General features: G+C 42.3%; 1 protein-coding gene across 1 annotated transcript in view; it reads right to left on the reverse strand.

Moving 5' to 3' along the window:
• SUSD5 (sushi domain containing 5) overlaps positions 1-21,607 on the reverse strand; it is a 40,438-nt gene extending 18,831 nt beyond the window's left edge. Inside the window, exons 1-4 of the mRNA XM_081071423.1 lie at positions 21,303-21,607; positions 14,869-15,046; positions 10,598-10,716; positions 1,577-1,765 (exon numbers count right to left, since the gene is read on the reverse strand). Of these exons, the coding sequence (XP_080927549.1) occupies positions 1,577-1,765; positions 10,598-10,716; positions 14,869-15,046; positions 21,303-21,393 (577 nt within the window). The 5' untranslated portion in view covers positions 21,394-21,607. The remainder of the gene's footprint in view (positions 1-1,576; positions 1,766-10,597; positions 10,717-14,868; positions 15,047-21,302) is intronic.
• Between the last annotated feature and the right edge of the window lie 621 nt (positions 21,608-22,228).

Below are 22,228 nucleotides of genomic sequence, written 5' to 3' on the forward strand. Positions count from 1 at the left end.
TGGACAAAAAAACCTCCCATACACCGCTGATGGGAGAGGAAACTGGTTAAAATACTTCAGAGAACTCTTGGCAGCATCCACTAAAGCTGAAGACACACCTTCCCAGGGGCAGCAATCCCACTCCCACAAACAAACAGAAATGTGTTCACGTGTGAACCAAATGATGCGGATGAGAAATCATGGCAGTGTAGTTTGTGATGGCCACAACTTACAAACAAGCCAGCTGTCCACCAGCAGCCTGGAGAAATAACCGGTGGTAGAGTCACACTGTGGATCGTGGGTAGCAGTGAAGACAACCAAATACAGCTCAGGCAACAACATGTCCTTGCAGACAGGACAGTGCCCTAGTCTCATCATGGTTCCCTCATGGGATCTGCGGGACATTCTAGGGACAAACTGTCATAAATTCAGTAACATTGTAGTGCTGGCATCATTGCTTTCTATAAAGCTAGTCCCTGCTCGATACCCAGATATCTTGGGGACGGTCAGGAAGGTGGTCCCTGAAGGAGTCTTGGGGTAAGAGGAGCCCTGTGAGGTCAGGTTACACCTCAGGGTCTGGCATGAGGTCCGTGGTGTAGGAGTCAGAAGCCCCGGTCGGGAGTAGGGAGGCCAGGCCTGGCTATGGCTGTAGAAGGTGACTTTTGCTACTGGGAAAATTCACAGGGGGTTGGGTGGGTTGCATGTATGTGTGGCTGCAAAAACCTAGGACCCCCAGGTGTGTGATGATGATGGAGTAGGGACATCTGGGGAATCCAATTAGGTTTGGGGAGTTCAATGTCCACCAGAAGTCTTTTCAGTCTCAACTGAATAGTCAGACTCACATGTCTGCCACTGGCTACAGACCAGGGGGTAGAGCAAGGCAGCAGGACAGCGGCGGGCAATTCTTGTTAGTGGGGACAGTGCCCAGCTGTCTACACAGCTGTCCTGGAGTTATTTTCCCTGCTTCACTACCCACCTCTGACACCCCTGTGAGTTCAGGTGCATTGGAATAGAACTCGTGTGCATGGTTGTGGACCCACCCTAGTTTTCAAGCCCCATGTCCCACAAGAGCCAGTAGTTCTTGTCACAACCCCATAGCCTCACTCTCAGGGTCCCCACAAGGGTCATGCCCAGTCACAAGAATCATCACACTCAGGGAAGCCCAAAGCTGGGGTTCCTCTCCTGCGTTCAAGACAATCCTCCTAGCACAGTGTACCAACCAGGGATCATTTTACCATAAGCATTGTTCCCTGGTACTGCAGCCAGCATTGACTCTTAATCATATTTCCAGGGAAATAAGCCAGAACATTAACCCAAAGTCGGTGCTATCCTTATCGAAGAAGAGAGGGTTTTGTTCACTCTTTACTTCCTGCACAGAAGATGAAGAGCTCAGCTGTGGATACGCTGCATCTGAAATGCTGCAGAAAAACCCAGGTGGACATGGTGCCAGATCCAGCACTCAGGCGAAGGGTCCGAAAGCCTCTTTTCAAAGGGACCTTTGTGGAGGTGAGCCCCCCACGTGCTGCCTGCAGACGTGGAGCCACTCTGCTCACAGTGCGAGGGCAGGTGGAGGTGGCCCAGCCCAGGGGTGGCTTACCTTTCCCGCAGGCCTGCACCAGGCCGTACCACTCCCCACAGCTGTTACACAGCAAGGTGAAGGCGCTTTCACGGTGGCCTGTGACGTGGCCCGGGGCACACACGTACAGCAGCTCATCTCCCATTTCTAAGCCGGTGCGTCCCTGCAGGATGGTGTGTGGGAAAGAAGGCGGGTCTCCACAGGGCTTCTCTGAGGAGAAGGAATCACAGTTAGCTTTCCCAAAGTATGCAGAACTTTTGCAGCCCGGGGGGGGGGAGGGAACAAACGTAAGAAACAACTTTCCCCCTCTGTGGGTGCTGCCTGCACCCTGAACTGGGATCACAAGGGCTGTTTTTCCTTCACTCTGGAATCCCCAGGGCCTGGCAGAATGCCTGTCACAAATGAGGCACTCGAAAAATATTTATTGAATGAATAAATGTGCTTTTAAAATGTAACTTTGTGTTTCAAAATTGCCAGGCAATGTTTACCCTTTATGTCTCCTTGAAAGGAAGACCCAGAGACTATACCCAGCAACAGGCTCCCCCCCCCCTTAGTTTTATTTACATAAGTGTATAGGTATTTGCTGTCAAAGTTTAAATGTTATAGACTATAAATACAGCAGAGGGTGGCCCTCCCCTCCTCCAACCTCAACCCTGACAGTAATGCTGTTACCAGTTTGGTATATACACATCAATACAGATACAGACATACACAAACACTCATATACACAGAGGTGAATAGATATAGTGTGTGTGTGTGTGTGTGTGTGTGTGTGTGTGTGTGTGTGTGGCTTTTAACATAATGGGATTATATAATATGTATTACTGAGCACTCACTCTTTATAAAAAACAAACACACAATTTTTAGAGTAGTTTTAGGGTCACAGCAAAATTGAGGAAAAAGTATAGTTAGTTCCTATACCCCAATCCCACCCATGCACAGCCTCCTAGGATCGAGACCCCACACTAGAGTGGTACATTTGTTACAATTGATGAACCTATATTATTACTCAAAAGCACAAAAGCTCTGCAGTTTACATTTGGGTTCATTCTGGGGGCAAGCCTCACACTTGGATCTGAAGATGGAGAAGAGCCCCCACCGTGCCCTGCAGCCTGTTCCTGACCTTGCCCTCAAGCTGGCCCCGGAGGCAGTCACGGCCCATGTCCCCTTTTCACTCTCTGCCCTAGTTCTCCTATGAGAAGGTTTTTACAGGTGTGCAGAGGAAAGGGGCCATATACTAAACCTGACAAGCTTGGGGGGTGGCCCACGTGGCAGGCCTGACACAATCGGTGATCAACCGTAACCACACAGGATGGTCTGAAAAATTCCTAACTGGGCAGGTCATGGCGGGTAGTCACGTCCCAGGCCTGTAGTTTCCTTAGCAAAGGTCAGTCTTTACCTTAAGTGACCACTGTCCACTGTCCATTGTCCACTGTCTTATGCATCTAGGATAACATACCTTTGACATGGCAGAGTGATTTTCTTTTCCAGACCCTTCCAAAGCACAAACGCAGGCACCAGAACACAAGACCTCAGAACCCTCATTGTTACCTTGTTCCCCACACACCATCTCTATGTGCTGTAAATGTTAATTAACTCTCCTGTGCCCACCAGTGCAAAAGCACTATGTGTCTCTCTGTTTTACTTTTTATCCAATCCTAGAGATTTCCCCACTTTGCTTTCTCCTGCCCCCTTAATCTATCACCGATGGATTTCATGTAACCCTCTCTATGTCTTATCCTTTGGTTTATATATTTATAAAATAAGCTGCAAAACTGCCATCCTCTGGAGCATTTGTCAATCCTTGAGATTTTGCTTCTGGGTATGTTCTCAAAAATTTGCCTTAAATAAACTCTTATAAAACTTTTTCATAGGCTGGACGGTCTTTCGTCAACACTGGTGTGTATTTTTTACTGGAAATGAGCCTCTTAGAAATGAAGGTAGACTGGTTTGTATTAAAACGTATAAATTGCTTACTAAAAATCTGTGCTGGTCCATAAAGCAGCCACTAAAGTGCCCATCCAGGGCCAGTGAGGAAGCACAGAAGGTGAGAGGGGGAGAGGCCAAGCCTTCCTCCTACATTGGCAGGAGTCCCATAGGTCTGCCTCCGGGGAGACCCTTGGCATCAGAGGTCCATGGAACAGATCCAAAACAGCCCCACCATGTGGCATGACACTTACATTGATGTTAGTTGAGGGAAGAGGTTCATGGTTACAGGGCTGGAGACCTGGGCCAACCAGGTCAGACTTCCAGCCCCAAGGTGGGCAGTGAGCACTCTTGCTGTGTGTCGTCTCAGGTCGCTACAGAGAGAATCAATCCCATTTTATATATATATAAAATCTTAGTGAGAAGGCTTCACATTTCCCACCATGAAGTATGAAGCTAGCTGTGGGTTTTCGGGTGCTCTTTATCAAGCTGAAGAAGTTCACTTCTATTCCTAGTTGGCTGAGAGTTTTTATCATGAATGGGTGTTGGTTTTGAAATATGCTTTTTCTGCATCTGTTGATATGATCACATGTTTTTTTCTTCTTTAGCTTGTTGATGTGAGGGGTGACATTAATTGATGTTTGAATGTTGAACCAGCCTTGCATACCTAGAATAAATCCCACTTGGTCATGGTTTATAATTCTTTTTATACATGTATAGTGTTGAATTCAAATTGCTAAATTGAGGATTTGGGCATCATCTATCTTCATTAGATATTGGTCTGTAGTTTTCTTGTAATGTCTTTCTCTCAATTTGGTATTAGGATATTGCTGGCCTCATAGAATGAGTTAGGAAGTATTCCCTCTGTTCCTAACCTCTGGAACAGATTGTAGAGAATTAGTACAATTTCTTCCTTAAATATTTGGTAGAATTTACCAGTGAACTCATCGGGGCCTGGTGCTTTCTGTTTTAAAAGGTTATTAGTTATTGATTCAATTTCTTTCCTTACATGCTGGATCAGAAACTAGAAGTCTTTTTCCCCCTAATGTTTTAGAGCTCTTTCCACATTAAAACTATAAATTACCTCAGTTTTTTGAAAGGCTATATTATAGCACACATTATTTAATCATTATACTGACATTTATACTGACTCCAAGTTTTCACTATTATAAACAGTGCTACAATGAACAGTTCATATGTATATTTTTGTACATATCTTATTTCATTAGGATAAATTTCTAGAAGTGGGACTGCTGCATCAAATTCCTTTCAAAAAAAAAAAGGAAATAATTTTAAATTCAAATTTCCTCTTCTAATTTTTTATGTTGAAAAGGAAAGCCTTTCCTCCTTAGCCCATCAAATGACCTAATAAGCACATCGCTTAAAAGGAGAGATGCTAAGATGAAAACAGAAAATGCAACTTGTGCTTTAAGCCCTCCTGACTGACCTCACAGCTTGTAGCCTTGGAAGCAATCTCACAAAAAATCATTGCTACGCGTGTTCTTTAACAAGAGAGATTTTGAATGAAAAAGGGTGTGGCGGTACTGCAGGAAGTCAGCACAGAATGTTGCATTTTAACCCAAACTGCCTTGACTGTATAGTCTAAGAGATCAACTGTTTATTTCACCTGTGTGGCAAGCAGGGACAGGCAGCCATCTGACAGTGGCCACCAGTCCAGGGGCACCCCCACTGAGGAGAGAAGCATCAACCTTGGGTTCACTTGGTCTGAGCAGGGTATCCTGAAACATGGACCAACGCCATCAGCTTCAGTCAAGGTTGGGCTGAATTCCAGCTGGTCTCTCAGGGGCAAAAGGCTCTTTCTCTCCACCATCCTCAGCTGCCTGCAACTTATGCTGGATGCCCCAGTCTTCTCTCCTCTTACCAGCATCTAGTTTGGGAAATTGGGTGTTCTTCACCCAACACTATCACAGGACCAGTAAACACTTTCAGTCTCCCACAGCTCTATTTGTGAAACACAACAGCAACTCTTTGGAGGAAAATCCAGGAGCAGGGTAACTGTTTTGAGAGTAAAGGGGAACTTCAGGCCAAATTCACACCCTACTAGACTCATGGGATCTTCTCCCTCAGATATAATTGCCAGAATGGCGTGGGCTAGATTCTGGCTCAGGAAAACCATAAAAATGCTCCTGAGAGTCTGGGTACACATATCGTATGTTTCTGGATTTCCCACAAATGTTCAAGACAGGAAACACACTGTTGCTTAGGTGGTGTGACTTCAGAAGCTGCAGGAACACAATTCCATGTGTCCACACAACCAAGTTCACGCCACAAACACCACCCATGTCCAGGTGCACCTTGAATTAGTTCTTTTCACTAACCTTCCCATCTTGAACCTCACGAGAGAGCTATGGAAAACAGCGGGCTACATACCTGGACCCTGTTCTCCTCTTTAGGGAAACTTATATTTGAGCAGTCTTTACTGCTACTTCTCAATTATTCCACAGGTCGGGAATGTGGTTTGTGGATTTCTCAGACCTTGGAGCTGAGTTTCAACATAAAGAGCAATTTCTATTATTTTCCCTTCCAAGGAAAGAGATTTTATAAGCGATCTTGTCTATAAACAAATAGTACTAATGAACAATGACTCATATTTTCAATGTGAAAGGATGCATTTGCTTGCCATTCAGAGCTTCTGACAACCAGTTTCCCCAGTTTGCAACTCATAAGAAAGCTGATGCTTTTGTTCTGAGAAGTTTTAAGACTGCCATTATGACTTTTGAAATTGTAAAGAGGAGTCTTCAAACTCCAGTTATTATTGTTTCACAAACTAAGGGTGTAGAAATTCTGACACACATGCTGGACCTTTCCTCCTTCTTTTTGGTTTACCTAAGCTAGGTGAAGAAGTCATCTTTTGTGCCCACCTGCCCAGTGCCCTCCCATTGGACTCCACCCAGTACAGAACCAGCATGTCCTTCTCATTCCATCCGATTTTATCATTAGTTCTCAAACTCGCCATCATTGCCTCTCAAACTTGGATGTGTATCAGCCGAAGGGCTTGTAGGACACACACACACACACACACACACACACACACACACTGCTGTGATTTTGAGTTTCTGGCTCAGTTGGTCAAGATTAGGGTCCAAGAATTTGCATTTATAACAAGTGCCCAGGTGACATTAATAGTACTGGTCCAGGGATTATCCTTGGAGAACTAGTGCCCCCTGAAAAACAGGCAAAATTAATATTCTCGGTCACGGCCATCAGCAGAGATTGCCTCCGGCTTGGCTGGAATGGGGAGCATCAGGGCATTTTTGGAAAAGGGCTCCAGGGAACTTTCTGGGGTGAAGGAAATGTTCTGTCTTGACGATGATGAGTGATTTTCAGTTGCTTCAAACTTTCTACTGCAATCACCACATGTTCATGTTTACAATTAGAAAACATGTTAAATATGTAAAATGGAGCTAAATGTAAAATGACCCCTATCTCATAAGGTTGTTACCAGAATGAAATGAGCTTATGCCTTGCCCAGTGCCCGCTGCATGCCTAGAACTTAATTAGGGACATAAATAAACATGAGTTCCATTTCCCAAGTACGTTGGAGACTGATGCTCTTTTGAACCATTCTTCACCTAATGATGATAATGGAATGCCCAGTTCCTTCAAACCCAGTATAGCCAAGCACATGATGGCTGAACAGGAAGTGGGGGGAAGAAGGGCAAAACAAAATGTTTATAAGAACCATCAGAACGTGGACCCATTGGCACCATTTCTCTGGTTGCACAGACACTAGCTGTTCCTGGGAACTGACTGCATCAGGACTGATCTAGCACAGGTGTTGGGAATGGAAGACCCCAGTCCGGGAAAAGCCAGACCTGACGCCGTCTGGGCCTGGGTGAGTGGACGGCAGAGGAGGGAGCATCACTGCTAACTGTGATGAGGATTATCTGGGCTGCCCTCTGCGGCCACTTCAGGCCTGCCCAGCACAGCTACTCAAGCCCCTAGGGATGTTCTAAACCCAGCTCCCCCTCCTGAAGCCCTAGTACCATGGCTTACCCAGGGCTAGTCCTGTACCACTCACTGGGCCTTTGCTCCATCTATTCTGTCTTCATTGTCTTCTCCTCCCGTTCCTAACTGTTGTTTCCAGAAACAAAATCCTCAAATTCTGCCTCACTGCCACTGCCTCAGGAAGTCTCTCTAATTACCCTCCTCTTCTGTGCCATGGAAATGCATTCATCTTTTACTTATACACTGTCAACTTCTTGACAGTAGGAATGAAACCTTTATATCTATGTATCTATCTATCTAGCCATCCATCCATCTAAAGCAGCCACAAGTCTGAGCACTGGACTTTGCATTACCCAGGACAAATAAACAAATGGCCAATGCCAGGTCAATGGTAATTGGCACAGAATCTTCTACACTCCTTTGGGAGACCCTGAACTAAATAAGTTCTATCAGGTGCTCAGAGCATTGCGATTGGTTCTAGTCTTCAGATCACAGCTGGAGAGTTTCCCCAAAGCCAATACTGAGGCCCGGGGCCTCCTCCAAAAAGACCTGAGAATTGGCTCCTCTCATCCTCTCAAAAATTCTTGATTGCTCTTAAGATGAGCATCCAGCTCTCTTCTTGATGACATAAAGGAAGGGAATAATTCTATTTCTGTTTTTAAGGGAAGTACAGGCATGCAGGGAAAGTGGAATGTAGTGCTAAGAAGGTGAGGTGGGCTGGTGGGCAGAGCAGCCTGGCCAGCCCTGGTTTAGCGGGGAAGAAACAGAAGCACACCCAGAGTAGGGCCTTGTGGGAACACTCTAGACCCCACGCCGTCCTCCCCCAACAAGCTGCCAAGAGAAGCAAAGCCAGAGAACCCAAGTGGAGGCAGCTTATTTCATCAGCATCCAGTTGGTTAAAAATAACTTCACTTATTAGTTTAAGTGAGATCACCACAGGACTGGAAATTCACTCTCTGTGAAACAAAAATACTGGAAGGAAAATGGGAAAAGTCTACATTCATAATGAACTTTAGTTCAAAAAAAGAAAACATAGGAGGAAGCTGTCTGAATGTCCCACAGGCTCTGTTTTCCTTCTGGGCTCTTTATAAGGCACATGTCTGCCGTTTTTGGAGTTAGCACACTTCATTGCTTCTGTCTTGCCAAAGAAAAGCAACAGCACGGAGCTAAGCAGTACAAGGCATCATGTGGAAAAAGGCAACTTTTGGAGATGATACTGCCCTGGGGTGTATGTTGAACCAGATCTCATCTACATTCCCGCCATAGGAACCCCAAGGAACTGCCAATTCTCAGCTTTGCTAAGACACTATGCGTTCCTTCAGCACACAAATTTCCCTGTTGACTGTGCTGTCAACAAAGGCTCCATGAGGAAAAGCAGCAGCTCCACTGAGCAGGGCAGAGGACTGTGTGTGAGCAGCTTATGTGCTCTTTCTAAAGGACGAAAGGCAGAAGAATAGGCACAGAGCTCTCTCTGAGTGACCCCAGCGATCCATCCTGCTTTTCTAGAAAGCCCGAGAGAGAGCAGCCCTCAGCATGCATTCCTGAGTCCCACCTGAGACCTCCTCACAAATCAGGCCCTGTAAGACCAAGACTCCAGTCTTTTCCACATAGCTCCTCCCCATCGACTTGGAGGTGATGGGAGGCCTGGGTAGGCTCAGACTAATTGCCCTGGGATTCAGGGCTCTTGAACACTTGGTAATGAACCACACACAGTGCTCACTCTGCTAAAATGGTGTCAGTCTTCACATACTCGTACATTCACAGGAGTCGTGAATGTGCTTCACGTGTTGGTTCATGACTCAGATTTGGGTTTTTTTTTGTTTTGTTTTATGAGGGGTTCTTTTTGCTGTTGTCATTTTTGGAGGAGTATGGAGAACACTTTATTTTTTTGACATGTTTAATTTTTATATGATTTCAAAGCTGTAGAAAGGTAGTAAGAATAAGGAACTCCCATTAAATCCTTTATCTAGATTTGAAACCAATGTGTTTTCATTTTGTCCCATTTGCTTTATCATTCTTATAGACAGACAGATATAGATACAGAGACACAAATGTATACCATACAAATATATAAATATGTGTATCTATACTGTAATTCGTTTCTGAACCATTTGAGAGTAAGTTGTAGATCTGATGTCCTTTTGTCCCTAAGAACATTGGTATATATTTTCAAGAACAAGGATATTCTGTTATATAACTGCAGCACAGTTACTGAAATCAGGAAAAATTAAGCGTCGATACAATACTATTATCTAATTTATAATTCATATTCAGATTTCGTCAATTATGGCTATTTTCTCCTGGGTCAAGATATAATCCAGGATCACAAATTGGATTTCATTGTCAAGTCCTTTTAGTTTATTTTAATCTAGAACAGTTGCTTAGACTGTCTTTGTCTTTCTTACCCTTGACATTTTTTAGAGTACAGGTAGGTCAGTCATTTTGTAGGCTCTTTCTCAATTTGAGTTTGGCCTAATACTTTTCTCAGGATTAGGTTCAAGTTATGCATTTTGGGCAGGAATACTATTGAAGTGAAGCTGTGTTCCTTTGCACTAGATAAGCAGGCACATTATATCGGTTCGGCAATAACTCAATTTTGGAGTCACCATCCTGGCTTTGACCTTGGCGTCCTACAGGATGTGAAAGGATGTTTCCAACTTCTGGCTTCATGCAGCACAATGGTGGGCAAAAAGGGCACACACCTGTTTGAAGGCCAGTGAGGTGGAAAGCCCAGGCTATCTTGTTAGATGATGAGAAGTGCAAGGCTCAGTCACCCCTATCACCCCAGCCAACAGCCAGCCAACTCTCAGAAGCAAGGCACTTAACTAGCAGCTGACAGACTTTTCTCATTCCTGATCTGGGAAACTATGGTGACCTACACTGTCTCCAGAGATCCCCTGCACATCGAGTCAAAGTTACCCTCCACCTCTGTCCCTGTGGACTTTGCTTTGTATCTCACCATTGCTTGATCTGCTTCCTTTCTCTATCCACTTCCCACTGTCCTATTGGCTTTTCTTTGGAAGGACTTCCTGATACACCACGTTCAGTGTAGCCTCATCTCCAGGTCTGCTTCTAGAGAGCGCAACCTAAGATGGCAACCCCCATGAGCACATCCTCTAGACCCTTTACAAAGGCTCTAGCACTGACCTTCATCTTTAATACAAAGGGCATTGTATGTACCACCAGGAGCCGGGTTGCTCTCAATTCTCACATCGACAGCTCTCATGATTTGCCGTTCACCACTCCCTTTGCTACATACGGTTGTCCTGAAACAGACAAAGAAGACACTGGGTTAGGAAAACTAAAAATGGGAAAGAACATTCTTTTCTGCTGTCAGTTTGGAATCAGGAGAGTTTTTTCTGATACAGAAGCTTTGGCTGAAAGCATTAGTATAGAAACACTCTCCTTAAAAGTCTAAAATCAGGAAGATATAGATGATGCTTGAGTTGAGGTCATGTGTATCAATTCAAGTTTCAGAGTTAATATATTGTCAATCTCTTTTAGTATATGTTTGTTTTTCTTTATTTCATAATATCCTGCTCTTCTCTTTATTAGTTCCCTTCTTTACGAAGGGGCTTGTTTTGCTATTCTTTGTTATATTTCTTGAGATGGATTGTTAGTTCAAGAAACTTCAGCCTTTTTCCTCCTTTAACACAAGCATTTAGTGCTTTGCATTTCCCTCGAGGTATAGCTTTAGTAGCATCCCATGGGTTTGAGTATATTATATTGTTAATATCATTCAGTTCTACTTACATGTTAATTTTCATTATAATCTATTTTTGTCCCATGAGTTACTTAGGGATATCTTTTGTAAACAGCAAGTAGTGAATTTTAAAAAATCCATCATATCTTTGTCTTTTTTAATTGGAGCGTCTCATCTAGTAAATCACAGATCTCTCTCAATTTAAATCTGCCATCTTTCCATTAGTTCTGCACATTCTTCTTTTCTTCTTCTCTTTTCTTTCCCCTATTTTATTGTTTTAATACTTCTTCCTCTTCTTCTTCTCCTTCTCCTTCTCCTTCTTTTTTTTTTTTTTTTGGCATCTTCTGTATCACTATTCTTTCAGTGGTTATCCCAGAAGTTACAACATGCTTCCTAGACTCATTAAAATTTAATATTACTTTTACCCTCTTCCCCAATTACACAACTTACAATACTCTGTATTAATATACTTAAAATACTTCCTGACTTATACACCATTGTTTAGTGTTTAGCATTTACTGCTTTATGTAATTACAAAATTTCAACTTATGTCCCCACCATGTACTCTTTCCATTGTCATCCTTTTTTGCGTCTCTAGCCGTCCACCGGCAATTATTTTCCTCCTGCCTGATGAGCATCTCTTAGTATTTCTTTTAGTGCAGGTTTGATATAATAATTTTCTCACCTTGTGTCTAGCTGGAAATGTCTTTATTTTATCTTTATCCTTGGAAGATATTTTCATTGGGTATAGTATAGAATTCTAGGTTGGCAGTAATTTTTTTCAGCCCTTTGAAGTTATCATTCAATTGTTTTTGGGCTTTCATCGTTGGTTTATTGTTGCTGTTTTGAAGGTACTCTTTCTTTTCTTTTTTATTACCTTTGATATTTTTTTCTTCATATTTGACTCTGATTAGTTTGAACATGATGTGCCCAGTTGTGAATTTTTTTTTATTTGTCCTACTTTTGCTTTGTAGGGCTTCTTGAATCTGTGCCTGGATGTTTTCTTCAGTTGTGGATAAGTCTCATATTGCTTTTATTGCATCTTCCTTCTCTTTTCCTTTTGGAATTCTAGTCACATGCATCTTCTTTGCCTTTTACTCTTTTTTCTATATGTTTCATCATTTTTTCTTCTGTTCTTTATTCTAAATTTCTTCCTCCAGTTTAGTGAATCTTCCAGTTCACTAATTTTCTCCTTGGTTCTTTTTATTAGGTTGGTGCAAAAGTAATTGCAGTTTTTGCAATTATTTTTAACCTTTTAAACCGCAATTACTTTTGCACCAACCTAATAATCAGCTGTTAGATCTACCCATTAAATTCTTAATTTCAGTTATTGTATTTTTCATTTCTAGAGTTTCCATTTGGTTATTTTTATAGCTTTCCATCTTCTGCCAAAATTCTCCTTGCCTCTTGTATCTTTGAACAATATAAAGAGTTAAAGTCTGCATCTATCAATGCTAATATCTAGAGTTTCTATTTGATATTTTTATTCTTGTTGCTTTGACTCCTCATGTGACTGGTTATTTTATATTGTGTGACAAATCCTATATTTGCTAAAATTATTTGTGGAAATCAAGTGCTTAGAATAATGTTATTTCCCCCAAGATATGATTTTTTAAATCAGTTCTGCTAGCTATGTAGAGCACTGGAACTCCAGTATCATCTCAATCCAAATTCATGGTTTCAGAGGATTTGAAGCTATGCTGCAGCTCCTCTGAGAGCCTGTATCCTTGCAGTTTACTCTTACTCCTGGGGTATAGCCCTGCAATGTCCCAACCCAAAGCAAAAGGACTCCCCAGACCTACACACAACCTGAATTCAAATTTCTGTCTTTCTAATTCTACAAGGCTATCTAAATTGCTAATCAGCTTTTCTGCCACCGTTTATGGAATCTGCAAAGGCTCCCAGGAGATAAGTGGCTCCACCATTCTAGACTTCCATCTTCCTATGAATTTATGTATATACTCAAAATAAATTCATGCCTACTATGTCATCAATTGTGAGATGCACTGTATATTTAAAAACTCGTTTTTTGGTAGGAAGGGAGGATGGAGGTGATGGAAAGACTCACAGTGAAATAAATGGACATACCAATGGTTAGATACTTCTTGGTTCCAGTAACATTAAAATGAAAAACCTATTTTTAACATGTCATGTAGTAAATATATAAAGTAAGTATGTTTTCTTTATAAAGAAATATCATCTTAGCAATGCAGAGATCCACTAAGATGTCTTAACACTTCATAACAAACCCAGTGATGGATCTTTCCAATGACTCAGTCCTGATTTGTAATGCTTGGAAGACCTAAGCCTGGCTCCAAACTGGCTCTTCAGAATCTCTGAATACCCTGGTTGTCTGTTGCAGTGATGGCAACAGTTATCAAAAATATCCATACTTGACTACATTATGGAAACATGCATGCACAGGACATATTTTGTCTGTTTAGGAAGCTGGATGTGAAAATATAAGGCAGAGAGGGACACAGTTCCAGATTCACTGAAAAGCTTTGGATGTAGCCTCAGTTATCCTCATTATTCAATTGCTGCTTCACATGTGGCACATTTGGAGACATGAGTCAGCATGGTTGTGTGTGTTTTCTATGGCCATTTGCCAGGCAGACATCTTCAGGATGATTATCAACCAAAGTATTCTTGGAGACCGTTTTGCTCTTTCACATTCCTGTGGTGCAAAGGAGAAAGTGGAATGGCTCCTGCTTTCTCTGAATATGACTAAAGAAGAAGTTAGCAGCACTAATGGGAAGTTTTCTCCTAGCTGGCCACAAGATTTACTTCTCCACAAGGATTCCATGGATCAAGAACTCAGACAGGGCACAACTGAAATGGCTTGTCTCTTCCCTATAATAAATGTCTCGTCTCTTCTCTATAAAGCCTGAACTGGGGAGACTTATAGGCTGGTGATAACTCAACAGGTGAGGGCTAGAATCACCTGGAGGCATCTTCACTTATGTTTCCAGCAGTTAATTCTGTCTATTGGCCAGGACATCAGTTGGCGCTATTGGTGAGAGCACCTACATGGGGCATCTCCATGTAGCCTGGGCTTCCTCATATTATCGCCATCTCAGGATAGTTAGACTTCTTACAGGGCATCTCAAAAGTAAGTGTCCCCAGAAATCCAGGCATGAATTTCTCCGACCTAATCTCAGAAGTCACATGGTATCACTTCCACTGTGTTCTAGCGGTTGAGGGAATGCTATACTATGCCTGATTCAAAGGGAGGGGACATAGACCCCACTTCTCTATGGGAGCAAAATGAAAGAATTTATGAGCATATATCAAAACCTCCATACCATCTTCCTACTCGTGTGCATGCAGGTGCTTGTCCACAAAGAAAAGCAAAGAAAGAATATATACCAAACAATTAAGAGTCATTACCTCTGAAGTAGGGAAGAAGAGAGAAACTCACTTTGTACTTTATATATATATATCTGTATTATTTGAAAATTTCACAAGCATGTATTATTTTTGTAGCTTAAAAAGGAAATTCAAAATAACAAAGTAAGGGGGGAAAAACTGTGACAGAACTCCAGAAAAATGTTTTTATATGAGAACTCAAAACAAGAATCCACAGGAAGCCACTGCCCACTGCATTTTGCCTATCTTGGTGCCTCAATCAAACAATTATTGAGCTCCCAAATAAGCCCTGGTGGGGCAGTTGGATGAGTTGGAAGAACAGCCTTCCCTAGCTTGCCTGACTTACCCCAGGGTGCCATCCGCCAGCCAGCCCGTGGTGCACACCGGGAAGGTACAATCCTGGACCACTCTCCGCAACTCCTCTGCAGACACCAGGTGAGCGCCTCTGCTCTTGCAGGAAAGCCGAGCTGCCTCTAGTTCAAGGCCTTGAGAGCCATTTTGAGACTCCAGCACAAAGAGCTTCCCTGTGTGGGGACAAGCATAAGCACAGGCTGACTCTAGGATCCACAGGAATTTAATCTCAGTAAACTCACTCTCTGGTAGATGCCTGTCCTACTTGCCTGAAGACCCACTTGTAGTAACTACCCCATGGCACTCATCCTTGGGACCAGGGGATGACAATCACACTGGGGTTTTAATCCATCTTTTGCTCTTGTCTTTTAAAAAAGAATAATAAAGAATTAAGTATCTGCGCTGGCATGTTTATCGGAATAAGCCCTTCAAATGTTTCTTTTAAAAAGGTGTTTTTTACAAACACCATGTTGCAGAGCTCCGTGTCCTAGGTTCCCCTCAGTTGGGTCACTTGTCCAAAGCACTGATGGAGGGCTTAGCTCTGCCTTCCTTCTCCTGCCCCAGTTCTGGAGTGACCGAATTCATCACAGGTTGCTTCTCTCCTCTCTGTCCCTCTGTCTCAAAACATTATCAGGCCTTTCCCCACAAGGAGTTCACTTCATTTCTCCCCAATGGGACAAGATAGCAGCGGCCATGCCTGGTGTGCCGTGTCTTCCTGCAGCACATCAATACATGGTCAACAGTAGGCCTCAAAACACATGTGGTAGATGGGTCGGATAAGAACGTGAATTCAGGCAGAGGTGGAAGGTGAGGCTGAAAGCAAAAGAGAGCTTTAGGCAAGAAATCTATGGTTCAGGAGGGAGCACTCTGGTCCCAAGGAGCCTACTGGAGGGATGAAGCAATGCTTTGGGTGGCCCTGTCAAGTTTAAGGCAAAGGCAAGAGAGAAAAAAACACAGAATGAGACACATTTCATTTCCATCTGTCAGCAAAATTATCAAACCATATTGATTTTATGAGAATAAGACACTTAACGGTCATCTAACGCAAAGTTACTATAATAAACATAATCCCCCAGCTTTGGAACCAGATGTTATAATAAAAATGCAAAATTTTTTCCACAGTAAATATGTCTGTATGTCCCTTAGGCTTGGTGGAAATGTGCAGTAAACAATCTGAATAACAATACTTGATGGCCCTGCCTGGAGAAGTAAGCATGCAGAAGCTGAAAGAGAACTGAAAATACAGGTTTATATAAAAACTTCTACTTGAATGTTCATAGCAGCATTATTTATAATAACTAATAGGTTTATAATTGTAACATTGTATTTATAATAGCCAAAACATAGATTCAACCCAAGGGCCATCAATTGATAAGTAGATCAATAAAATATGGTATATCCATACAATGGAATACTATTTGACAATAAAACAAAATGAATGATACATGCTACAAATTGATGAACCTTGAAAACAGTATACTAAGTGAAAGAAGCCCACATACTTTGTGATTCCATTTACATGAAATGTCCAAAACAGGAAAATTCATAGAGACAGAAAATAGGTAAGCAGTTGCCTAGGGTTTGGGGGGCTGTGGAGAAATGGGGAGTGAATGCCAGTGGATACGGGGTTTATTCTGGGGTCATAAAAATGTTCTAAAATTGTGTGTGGTGATTCATAACTTTTTGAGTAAACTGAAAACCATTGAGTTACACACTTTAAATGGGTGAATTGTATCGTATATGAATTATATTTCAATAAAGCTGTTATTTAAAAAAGCATTGCTAGAGAAGAGCAGGTTCTCTTATGATGATAATGATTTGATGAGTAACATAAAAGAATTTTAAACACAGATAAATAACAACTCTAGACTATAAAAAGGCAGTATTAACAAAACTACAAGGAGAAATTTAAAAATCCACAATGCTTATGAAGATTTTAATTACTATCCTCCTTAGTAATTGCGAAAACAAAAAAAAGTCGGAAAGGATACAGAAGACTTTAAGCAACAAAATTAACACACATGACATAGGACAAATGCACAGCACTGCAAACTATAGAATACACATTCATTTTAGGCACACACAGGACATTTGTAAAATTGATCAAATACTATGCTATAAGACAAATCTAAAAAAATTTCAAAACACCCAAATCATACAAAGTATGTTTTTAAAACCACACTACAACTAAAATGACTTGTTTTATTTATCAAACACTTACATAGTATTTACTATGGGACAGGTGCTGTTCAAATTGCTTTGCAAATATTCATTAAATTAATCCTTATAACAACTCTATGATATAGGTGTTATTAGTATTATCCCCATTTTATAATTAAAGTTAAGTTTTAATGAGTTGTCCCAAGATCACACATCTGGTATACAAATCCAGGCAGTTTGGTTCCGTGCCAGTGATCCTAACCACTGTGTTACATTGCCTCTCACTAACAGAGTAATAACTAGGAAATTCTCTTGTGCATGGAAATTACAAAATATACTTCTGTTATAAATGAACCATCAGTTCAAAGAAGAAACCACAATTAAAAATACAACATTTTTATTTAAGTGACAAAACCTATGGAGAAACAAAAGTAGTATTTAAAGGAAATTTATTGCCTCAACTGCTCATATTACAAAAGAAGAATGGTTGATAATCAGTGATCTAAGTTTCTATCTCAAAAACATGGAAAAAAACTCCACATAAAATTAAAGTTTCTAAAGAAATAGAAAGAAAGAAATACTAAAGATAGCGCAGAAAGCAATGGAACGGAAAGCAGATATGTACAATAGAGAAAACAAAGCCAAAAGTTGCTTCTTTCTAAAGAATGATAAAATTGATAAACCCCTAACAAGATTGATGAAGACAAAAAGAAAGAAAATACAAATTATCGGTGTCAAGAATGAAAGGAGACATTACTACAGATCCCATGGATAATGAAAAGATGAGATTATTATGTCATATATGCTAGTACATTTGACAATTTAAATGAAATGGACAAGTTTCTTAAAAAAAAAACTGCAAAACAGACACAAAATGAATAAGAAAATCTGAATATTCCTTTATCTACTAAAGAAATTAAATTCATCATTTAAAATCTTATTTAAAAAAACTCCAAACACATGTGACCTCACTACCAAACACTAAAAAACAATGCTCATCTTACAGAAACCTTTTCAGAGAATAGAAGGAGAGAACAACTTTCAAATTTATTTTAGGAACCATCATAACCCTGATGCCAATTCCTGACAAAAATATTACAAAAAATGAAAATTACAGGGCAATAAGAGTCAAGATGGCAGATTGGTCACAAACTTTTAAAAATGATTTGGATTTTGAAGGTGATTACAACAGAGAAATTTCAAAAATGAAGAAAAAAAAGAAACAAAATTACAGGCCAGCATATTTCATGAACATAAACTCAATAATCCTAAAATCTATTTCCGTCACTCCATGCTCAGTTCTAAGTCATCACCTCTCACTGTAAAACATTTTCCTAGGATTCCACCCACACGCAAGTGACTCACATCATTTTTCTCTTCAGTCTAGACCTTTCCATTCACCCATCCATCTCTCCTACCCTACCTCTCTTACCTGGAAAACTAAGACCACATCATATGTGGTCTTTGTATATCAAATCTTGCTCTGGTCCCATCCACTGTCCCTACATAAAAATCAGGGTGATCTTTTCAAAATGCAAATCTGATCAGTCACTCTACTACTGGAAATAATTCAATGGCTTCCTTTCCTTTTTTGGATTAAAGCAAAACTTGGCCTATGAGACCACACATCATTGTACTCACACCAATTTTCCTACCATCATCTTGAACTACTTCCACCTTGGATTCTTGGCTCCAGTCACTCTTTCTCTTATCACATGTCCCATATTTTCTCTATCACTCACAGTCTCTTTGCACATGCCATCTTTACTCACTCTTTCTTCCCCCTCATTGCCCAGTTAATTCTTACTTAGCTTTTAAATTCTCCTACATCAACTCAAAATCTCCTAGTGTATGTCCTCATAGCACTTCTGTCTTTTAATCTTATCACGTATGAAAATTGCAATTTCGCATTTCAGTCATATAATTCTTTGCTTAATGACTCTCTCCCATTGGATTTTAAGCTTCCTGAGAGCAAGAAGCTGTTTCTCCTCACCATTCTACCCTCAACAGCAAGGACAGTACCTAACATATAATATTCAATAAATTACCTGTTGAATTAGTGAATCTTTTCCTGTAATCATTACCCAAACACAGTTAATTTGCATTCAGTTAATGTGAAGATGTTTCAGTTTCAAAAGTATTTTAAAAGTACAGTGGCAGGTCTCTTTTATGTATGAGATACATATCAAATCAGTCAAATGTAAACAAAATGTTTTTCATTTGAATTGTTCTCATTGACTTATTGTTAATAACTCCACGGAGCTTTTAATAACTCCAACTTTCTCTTCAATGTCTGTAATGCATCGCAGTTTAGCTTAACATTCCTTCTTCTTCCATCACTGTAGAACACAATTAAATATGGAAAGTGGTGGTAGTTAAGCATGTATTTAGTAAAGAAAAGGATCCTTTCATACTATAGGTTACAATTTTTCAATGGCTCTATTATAAAAGTTGGAACTCAGCAAATGGAGTTTCTTGAAAGCAAGGGTACCTATAATTCTTCATCGGGAAAAATGGGAGAAGGAAAGAAATTAGGGAGAAATGGAGGCATTTCTGGCAAGCAGTAACAAGAAAACATGCTCCGGTGCTGTCGTTACTTTCTCCTTGTCCTTGCCTTCGATTTTCTATGACCCACATCCGATCAGGTAGGCACACGTTATTGATCCATCTGGCACTGCACGTACGCAGTTATAATGGGGTGAAACTCTAAAGCTTCGTGGATTGTGGAGATTTTTCTTTAAAAGGAATTAAAATTGGTACAGTAGTATACATTGTTCAAAAGGAAATACTAACTTCAATGTATTCTACTTGCAGTCTTTAAAATCAGCTTAATTTTCATGACTCAATGTCAGGCAAAACAAACAAACAAACTACAAGAATTAACACAGTTTGACTGCTAAGAGGTATGGGATTTCTTTTTGGGTAATAGTAATTTTTAGGAATTAGAAGTGCTGATGCCTGCACAATATAATGAATATACTAAAACCCACTGAATTGTACCTTTTAAAATGGTTAAGTTTTACGCGAATTATATCTCCATTTAAAAACTGACAGTGATTACTAGGAACCTTCAAATTTAAAAATGTTTTCTAACCGTCTCTCTGAGGCTATAGAGAATTAACACATTCATACTTAATTAGGAGCAAAGAGTTCTTCAAGCTGGCACGTAGGACAAAGAGCACCAAAAATTCTCAGATAATATCTGGATGTTTTTCTTGCTTTCCCTAACCACCATGCTTATTTTTGTCGAGTCTTCTAGTTTCATACAATATTGTTTGCTAAATAGCAATGACATTTAAAAATATACAAAGCATCCTAAATCCGCTGAGGGTTTTTCTTCTTCATCAACCTAATTCTTCTCAAGCTTGGATTTACTAGAAACCCCTCATGGATGTGAGAACTGCTGGCTTCTTTTCTTTCCCATCCTCCTGACCCAAATCAACCAGGTCTTGTTCCGAAATCAAAATACAGCGTAATTCGCTTTTCTAAATTGGACTGATATAAAGCTGTGATCCTGCTCTTTTAAGGGAAGTACTGAAAGCTGAATTCAGGTTCAACAAACAAACAAACAAACAAACAAACAAAGAAACAAACAAAGTGGGGTCAATGTTCAGGACCTGCAATAATCTGATCCTGACACTTATTTCTCTAGCCTCACGTCTAAGGACATCCTTACTTTATACTCTCAGCTCCAGCCGGCTGTCTATCATTTACCCCATTTTCCCCCCCGCCACTCCCAGCACGGGGCCTTCGCACGTGCTGTTATTATCCCCCTCTACCCAGGACACTCTCCTCTCCCCTTTGCCTGGTGGAATCCCACTCATCTTTCAGACTTCCCTGGACCAACCCAAAATACCGTCAGTCTTCTTTCTAATCACTGGCCTTGCCGTCAGGAGCACGTTGAATAGACATGGAAAATTATATTTTTGCAGAGGAAGTTCTAGGGCACTGCAGACTTCATTTCATTTGAAAGACTTGTCCTGGAGATCTTGGGAAAGCTAACGGCGGGACCGCAGGACCGACGCTCAGGCTCCTCCGGTGCGTGAAGGAAGGGGCCCAGGTGGGGCGTTCGGGCGAGCGGAGACTGGCTGGGCCGGGAGAGGGACGGGACGCAGGGTCTCTGAACCGCCGTTCACCTCGTCCCTTCCCAGGCTTGCGGTTTTCCGGGCTCGTTCAAAGGAGCACCCTTCGCGAGCTTCGGTTTCCCCACCCGGACCCCACGCGCCACCCCGGTCCCCGCCGCCTCCCCGGCACTCCGCGGACACTCACCATCCGCCCGCACCCAGAGGCGCCGCAGACCGAGTAGGAGCAGCGCCGCCGTCCAGAGCCGGGTGCGGGGTCTGGGTGCCTCGGCAGCCATTGTCCGGGCGTCCACGGGCTGGCGAGCTCGAGCGGGGGCACTGGCTGCGATGCGGGCTGCCGGGGCCACGGCCCAGCGTGCGCCTCGGGCTTGGCGCGCTGCGCTCTGCTCGCGCGTCGCAGGCTTCGCGCCCGGCACGCCGAGAGGGAGGAGCGCGGACAGCCCCGGGGGCTGGGGACAACGCGGCCGCCGCGCTGCGGTGCTTAACTCCCCGGGGTCTGGTCCGTGACGCCGGGGAGGCGGCTGTAATGCGGCTCCGCCTCCGTGCTGGGCACCTGGAGGCCTCGGTGCCAAAAGAGGCTGCGCCGGACAGCGAGCTCCCGGGGCGCCGCTGGAGAGGAGGGAGAGGGCGCGGGGAGGCCAGGGGAGCAGAGCGCCCGCTCCGGGAGCCCTCCGCCGGCCGGGGGCACCCTCGAAGAAAGGGTGACGCCGTCTAACAGGCCGAGCGAGCCGCTCCGCCAGGACCGTTACAAAACGGGTGCCTAACTGTCCCTCTGCTTTTTGACTTTCCAGCTGGCGCTCTCCTACAGAAGAGGAACATTTTTATGAACAAGAAGAATCAGACTGGCCAACCTCACTGTAAGGAGTGAAAACGCACCGAATAGCGAGACTCCTCGTCTCTAAAATCGTAGCTTGGAAAGTCACTCAGATAGGGGCATCTTCGGGACGCTTCCTTCCCAACTTTTCCAGGTACGCGGTAACATTTCTGAAACGGTGTGGCTGACACTTTTATCACAGCCTCCCAAATCAGGGCCGCTTGACTTGGGTAGGGCCCGATATTCGGATTCTACATTCTAAGTAAGTGTCCCACTGAATTCTGCTGCAGGGGGGTCCC

This window comes from Rhinolophus hipposideros, assembly GCF_964194185.1.
Source record: "Rhinolophus hipposideros genome assembly, chromosome: 14".
NCBI classification, from domain to species: Eukaryota; Metazoa; Chordata; class Mammalia; order Chiroptera; family Rhinolophidae; genus Rhinolophus; species Rhinolophus hipposideros.